The 6,923-nt window shown below is 45.7% G+C and overlaps 1 protein-coding gene across 7 annotated transcripts in view; it reads left to right on the top strand.

The window, feature by feature from the left end:
- The window catches only part of bicc2 (bicaudal C homolog 2), an 18,063-nt gene extending 11,140 nt beyond the window's left edge, over positions 1-6,923 (top strand). For 4 of the 7 annotated variants that reach the window (XM_036942852.1, XM_036942851.1, XM_036942849.1 and 1 more), the window contains 10 exons: positions 66-255; positions 389-528; positions 1,467-1,651; positions 2,139-2,334; positions 2,757-2,796; positions 4,050-4,213; positions 5,285-5,495; positions 5,743-5,906; positions 6,108-6,207; positions 6,310-6,923. In XM_036942852.1, coding sequence (XP_036798747.1) covers positions 66-255; positions 389-528; positions 1,467-1,651; positions 2,139-2,334; positions 2,757-2,796; positions 4,050-4,213; positions 5,285-5,495; positions 5,743-5,906; positions 6,108-6,207; positions 6,310-6,440 — 1,521 coding nt within the window. In that variant the 3' untranslated portion in view covers positions 6,441-6,923. Of the gene's footprint in view, positions 1-65; positions 256-388; positions 529-1,466; positions 1,652-2,138; positions 2,335-2,756; positions 2,797-2,877; positions 3,675-4,049; positions 4,214-5,284; positions 5,496-5,742; positions 5,907-6,107; positions 6,208-6,309 lie in introns of those variants that run through there. The other 3 variants (XR_005035911.1, XM_036942850.1, XM_036942853.1) reach the window with 3 other exon arrangements.

The raw sequence follows: 6,923 nt of genomic DNA, 5'->3' as shown, positions 1-6,923 counted from the left end.
ACAGAGGACATGAGGAGTGCAATGAGATTCTCCCATTGTTTTGTGTGTTGGACTACATTTCCCAGTCAGTGGTGGTAAAGGGTCTGGAGAGGAACATCTCCAGTCTGTACGAGGCTCGGAGGCTGCTGCTAGGGCTGGAGTCCAGCGAGGTCGCCATGACAACCAAGATGAACTCTGACCCTAGGTTGGCTGGCAACGGGCTGACCAACTACTGGCTCAACATGCTGCTGCAGCAACTTCGCCTCTCCGACCATGGTGTGTGTGTGTGTGTGTGTGTGTGTGTGTGTGTGTGTGTGTGTGTGTTTGTGTGTGTGGTGTCTTTTCATTTATGTATCACTGTTTTCACCTGTCCTATTCTAATCTCTAATCTGATCTCGATTTGTCTCAGGCTCAGTGCCCACCACTGAGGCTGTGATTGGCTCTTTTTCCCAATCTAAACCCCACCCGTCACCTCCACCAGGCCTGACTCCGCCCTCTGAGGAAGTGAGGATGGGACTGAAGGGGAAAGAGAGCAGGCAACTGGAGAAGGTGTGGAGAGATTGGGTCACCGTCAGATTCCAGTATTAATCCATATAACTAACACACAACACTACAAAAAACAACCACATTTGCCCCTCTCGTACTAGACTCAGTGAAGTACTGTGAGAATTTGAGAGAGTGAGCGATATCATGGATTGATACCACAGGAGGCTGTTGAGGGGAGGACTGCTCATAATAATCACTGGAACGGAGTGAATTTATATTTATATTTATTTATTTAACCTTGTTTAACCAGGAAGGGCTCATTGAGATTTAAAATCTATTTTTCAAGAGTGTCCTGGCCAAGATAGGCAGCACCAAGTCATTGCAAAAATGACAGACAAACATGAAAAATTACAAGTAATCTAGTAAAAACCATAGAATTCACAGGAGTATAACAAAATCATGAACAGCAAATTAAATACATTGACAGGTCAGGGAATCAGTCTCAAGATCATTCATCAGTGATTTAAAAATACCAATCGGGACAAGTTCTTCCAGTGTAAAAGTATTTTGTAAGGCGTTCCAAGACGATGGCGCAGAGTACATAAAAGCCCTTTTACCAAATTCAGTTGGGACATTTGGAACAGTTAGCAGGATAAAGTCCAGCGAGCGAAGAGAGAACCCACCATATTTCTGAACAATAAAAATGGCCAAATAAAAAGCTGGTAAACCCAAAATGGCTTTGTAAATAAAAGTATATGAATGGAATGGTATCAAACACATAGAAACTGTTTGTTTGATGAGTTCAATTCCATTCCATTCATTCCGTTCCAGCCATTACTATGAGCCTGTCCTCGCCAATTAAGGTGCCACCAACCCCCTGTGATTGCTACAGTAGTAAGGCGTTTCCCTGCAGGAGATTTGATTCTGCAGTTGTCCTAAGGGTGGTGCTATTGGATCAGTAGGATCAGGTTCGACCAATGAGATCACCTCTGTTTCCCCAGATCCCAGAAAACGAGGATCCGTCCGGCCTGTCCGACGAGGACGAGAGCCCTGGTTCGATGACATCAGAGCTGAGTGATGTCATGAGCCAGGTCAGGATGATGAGTCGGAGGAGCAGCCTCCAGGGTCCTGAAGTGTGCAGGTTCCTCAACCAGGGGAGACGCCACTCAACAGGCCAGGTCATGAGGTAAACACATTCACACTAGGGAGCGTACTGTGACATTAAATTGTTCCTAGACACAATGGGTGAGGTTAGGATTTTGGTTGGATAGGCCCAAATATCTGTGGATTTGAATCTTAGATAGGAGCCCCTGTTTTTTTTCAGAATGGAATGACAAACTATAAAACAAAACATTAGCATTTTCATCTTAATTTAGTAGATGTTTAGCCTTTTGTTCTGCTGTTTTTTGATATTGCCTCTGGAAAATAACAAGAGAATTTGGGACCGCAGGGTTATTTTTTGGGCAGTTTAGCAACACTCATTCTAAATAATAATGTCAGAAAGGTACAGGTATTGCATTTATTCATTCCCTCTCACCAGTATCATGTCTCAATACTCCTTACTGCCCTTGGATTAGTTGAGAGAGCTACTTGGCTAAGTGAGTCCTACAAAACAGCTTTCACACTTTTGGCTCAGGCCTGACCTTGGTCTCACTGCCGCTGCTCTGTTGCAGACTGCTGGACGGAGAGAAGGAGGGAGGACGGAGTGAGAGACACAACAGCCTGAGAGAGATGGAGGGGGGGAGGGGTGATAGTAGACGGAACAGCCTGCGAGAAATTGGGGGAGAGAGGAGTGACACTAGACGGAACAGCCTGATGAGGGATTTGACTCCGAATCATGACACTCTCACTGACGTGTCGAGGAACGAGGTGAGACTCCCTCTGATTTCAAATGATTTATTAACAGGTTTGTAGCAGCTAGAACTTTTTTTTAAATCCTGAATGAGAAATATGGAGGAGCATATGTCACACGGTGTGTCTTGTAGACTGTCTCATCAATTGATCTGACCTCTTTCTTTCAGTCTTACAAAATCTCATTTGAAGATTGTGTGTATGTGGTAGTTGTTGTTTTTGCCCTAATTTGTCCACTTGGTGCCCCTGAACCAAAGGTTACCATGGGGATAACATGTTTATCTCCGCGGTAATGGCAGGATGCGCTAGGTCAAGTCATCTTCTGTTCTGTTCTCTCAGTAAACCCCCCCACCCCCCCCCCCCCCCAGGACACATCATTTACAGAACAACAAAACTGCATTTTTCTCCTTGATTTTACTGGCCTTCTCCTGTTTCTGCAGGATTATGACTATGAGATGAAGAAACTGCTGGCAACTAGAGGTTAGACCTTTTCTAAATGCTTCTGCCTTGTTGTGTGATCAGAAGCCCAGCTCATTAAAAACATCATTTTGGTTTGTCCAGGGTTCAGTCACACAGAAAGGTATTTTTGGACCTGCAGAGGAGTCCTACCAAGAGGGACTCATTTAGCAGCTGCACCAGGACTAATGAGCTTTCATCACATGTCACTGGCATGGGTCACTTGCCACTGTCTGTTATTGAGAGATGAGGTAGCTCGTGTTTGTTATTCAGATCAGTGACGGAGGGAACCCATTAATGAGCCAGAGCCTTGAGAGAGAGAGAGGACCTATTTACGTGCTGCACATTGCCAGAGAGGTGATGGAGGGGATGCACTTATGGGCTGCGCCGTGCCAAAGTTAGATAGAGGATCATTGCTACTCCCACTGAATGTACACACTCTGGTGTCTGATACACTGTCTCAGCCACACAACCACACGCTCACACATGCACACACACACACACACACACACACACACACACACTCTCTCTCTCTCTCTCTCTCTCTCTTTCTTTACCATCATTCAGAATGAGGGATATTTTGAGGATCTTTAGCCAAATGGTTCTAAATTCCCTCAGTGTTGCTTTATGGGATTATGAATTAGCAGTTTGAATGAGCCATCTGCCTCGTGGTCATTACGATACTCATGTGTCTATCTATGAGAGCTAGACACACACACACACACACACACACACACACACACACACGCCGTGTTTTTTTTTACACATCACACACTCCTACATGGATCCTGTAATACACACTCTCACACTAATTTCAATGTGTTTAGCGTCTATGCCTATGAGATTCTTCATTAAGTATTATGTATCAGTGCAATTAAACACTTAAATGAAATACAATTAAACACTGTTCTCTGTCTGCATTATTCAACACCTGACAGCCACGGCTTACCAATTAAACCACTGTGTCTGCTTGTGAGTGATTTATATTTATAACTTGGTGTTTATGTTTCTCAGAGTAAGTTATGTGTGTGTTTATGTTTTTGTCTGTGTCTATCGGATCTGTCTATGGCTGCGTTTACACAGGCAGTCTAATTCTGATATTTGGCCAATAACTGGTCATTTGAACAATCAGATCAGATCTTGAGCCAATAACTTTATATTGAAATGGGAGACTACTCGAGGCTATAACTTAAAAAATCTGAATGGGGCGTCCTGTGTTAACGCAGTCTACGCGTGTGTGTGTGTGTGTGTGATGTATTTTATCTCCACTCTCCCAGCCATGCAGAGGAATCCGGTGGTGACAGAGGTTCGGACCCCCACTGATACCTGGAGTGGTCTGGGCTTCTCTAAGTCCATGCCTGCCGAGGCTGTTAAGGAGCTACGCAACGTCAGCCGACGCAGCTACAAACCTTACCTGGCAAACACTGGCCAACAACAACAGGTACAACTGCTAATATCTTACCTGTACTTAGAATCCCTATAAACCCTACCTGACAAACCCTGGATAGCAACAGCTCACCTTACTAGCTACTATTAGCTTACCTGGGCAGAAATTGGCCAAAGGGTTTAAACCAGCATTAAACCAGCATCACCTGTGATGCTATTTCACCTGTACTAGGGTTATCATCTGACCTGCTTTTACAACAACCAACGATCCATTTTCAATGGGCTGTATTGGTGACCTGTCCTCTTGGTTTATCAGCCGTCAAGCAGCTGGCCTCGCTAAATGCTCTGTGGACAGCCACTGAACACCACGCTAATTTGGGTTAACAGATACGAGTGGGAACTGTCTGATGACTTCTGTGTTGTTCTGCGCTAGGGGATTTAGGAGTGCGTATCTGTGTTCCGCCTGATTATTTTTTTGTTGCGAGCTTGGAGAGGCATTGAGCTGGGTGAGAGTTTGTTTAGGAATATGATTATTCTCAGTGTTACTTGGCTCGATTGGTTTTCCTGCACTGAGAAATGCCAAGAGCCGGAGAGAAACTGTGAGCACCAATTACCACCCTGTCTCATCCACTCATCCTCAGGGAGGGAAAGAGAAGGAGAGAGTGAGTGAGAGAGGGGGTTGGAGGAAAAGTGAGGAACAAAGCAAAGGGAGTATAAACAAGTGGAATATATGCAATTAAACCCCATCTCTCCCCCATCCTCTCTCCCACTATTCTCTCTCTCTCTCTCTCTCTCTCTCTCTCTCTCTCTCTCTCTCTCTCTCTCTCTCTCTCTCTCTCTCTCTCTCTCTCTCTCTCTCTCTCTCTCTCTCTCTCTCTCTCTCTCTCTCTCTCTCTCTCTCTCTCTCTCTCTCTCTCTCTCTCTCTCTCTCTCTCTCTCTCTCTCTCTCTCTCTCTCTCTCTCTCTCTCTCTCTCTCTCTCTCTCTCTCTCTCTCTCTCTCTCTCTCTCTCTCTCTCTCTCTCTCTCTCTCTCTCTCTCTCTCTCTCTCTCTCTCTCTCTCTCTCTCTCTCTCTCTCTCTCTCTCTCTCTCTCTCTCTCTCTCTCTCTCTCTCTCTCCACATGTAGACATGGGGCCCGCAGAATGTGAAGGAGAAAGTGTCCAATGGCAGTAATTCAGAGAACTGGCGTGACAGACGTGGATCATCCTCCCCCATTTTCCCTTCTCCATCTTCCTCCTCCTCTTCCTCCCCCTCTAACTTCTCCTCTTCCTTCTCCTCCACGTCGTCCTTCCCGGCATTTGCGTCTTCAACAAACAGACCCCGAAACGATAAAACCTGTACGTTTCTTTGTGTGTCTCTAACAGAGAGGGTGTGTCTACAAAGAGAACTTTGAAAGAAATGCAATTCCAATGTCTGCCTGATCTTCAATGTAGTCAGTATCAAAGATGTGCTTTAAATGTCTTCAATCTGAGAGCTATAGAAAGATGTGAGACTTTATGCTTTCTGTCGTAACTCTTCCTTCTGTCACTCCCCTACTCTCCACATTCCTCCCTGACCTCTTCACCTTTGACCTCTGACCCCTAGCGGAGAGCTTCCTGAGCTGCAGTAACTACTTTGAGTGCATGTCCTCTGTGAGGGCGTTGACTGCTAGCCAGCTTAGCTCCTCCCCCCAGCCTACGGACGATCTCCCAGAGCTCCTGAGCCAGCTCGGTATGGGGAAGTACATCGACGTGTTCCAACAGCAAGAGGTACAGTTAGACAACTAGCGCCCCCTGGGGCATAGGAGTAACACATTCACAGAGAAACAGGTCATTCCTCTATCTGTTGAAGTAGCCTACATAGGCAGGGCCGACTAAGATGTTTTCAGTGGCACAGAGGAGGACTTAATGAGCATCCAGTCGTCTATGTGCTGTCTGAGAAACTGTGTTTTCATGCCCCTATTTCTGCAGATTGATTTCCAGACTTTCCTGACTCTGTCTGACGAGGATCTGAAAGAGGTGGGAGTGTCCACGTTTGGAGCGAGAAGGAAGATGCTACTGGCCATCTCAGGTGAGTGATCAGTAAACACCATATAAAACCAATCCACTTTAATGAGGACACCTTATGTATAGAACATCTCTCTCTCTCTCTTCTCTCCATCCATACATCCAGACCTAAACAAAAGTAAACGGAAACTGTCCGAGACGCCTGCTGTGAAGCCAGGCTACCTAGAAGGTGGGGCAAGTGGCCGGCTCCCACGAATCATAGATGAGGACACCGCTGCTCAAAGAAACCACTGGTGAACCCCACACAACATGACCCAACCTGGGTAGAACTGCCTGTAAAAAACAGATCCATGATCAGATTGGCTTCCACATATCCTAACCTTGGTGGCAAACCCAGAAATGACTTTAGATCCGTGTCTAGGGGCAATTTGATCCTACTGCCATGCCCTACACCAGCAGCCTTTACCCAAAGCCTGTCCCCAACAACCTCGAGACCAGAGGGACCCTAGCATTGGGAAGACTCCAGTATTGTCTAAAGGAACGCTGAGCATTCATACAAACTATGTGACTGTGTGGACTGTCACAGACATTCTCTCTTCTCTATTGGCCTCTCTTCTCCCCAGATAGTGCCTTATGCAAGCCTGTGTTCCTCTACTCTATGTGTTGCGGGTTGAAGTCCACTGTTAACCACATATATGCATTGTACATAAACCTACAAGGGAAAAATTAGAATGTATGATTATATTATTTGGAGATGATTATTAAAGGTTTCCAAAAACA

Source organism: Oncorhynchus mykiss, chromosome 14 (genome assembly GCF_013265735.2).
Source record: "Oncorhynchus mykiss isolate Arlee chromosome 14, USDA_OmykA_1.1, whole genome shotgun sequence".
NCBI lineage: Eukaryota > Metazoa > Chordata > Actinopteri > Salmoniformes > Salmonidae > Oncorhynchus > Oncorhynchus mykiss.
The sequence above is the reverse complement of the archived record's forward strand: the minus strand, read 5'-3'. Positions and strand labels throughout refer to the sequence as shown.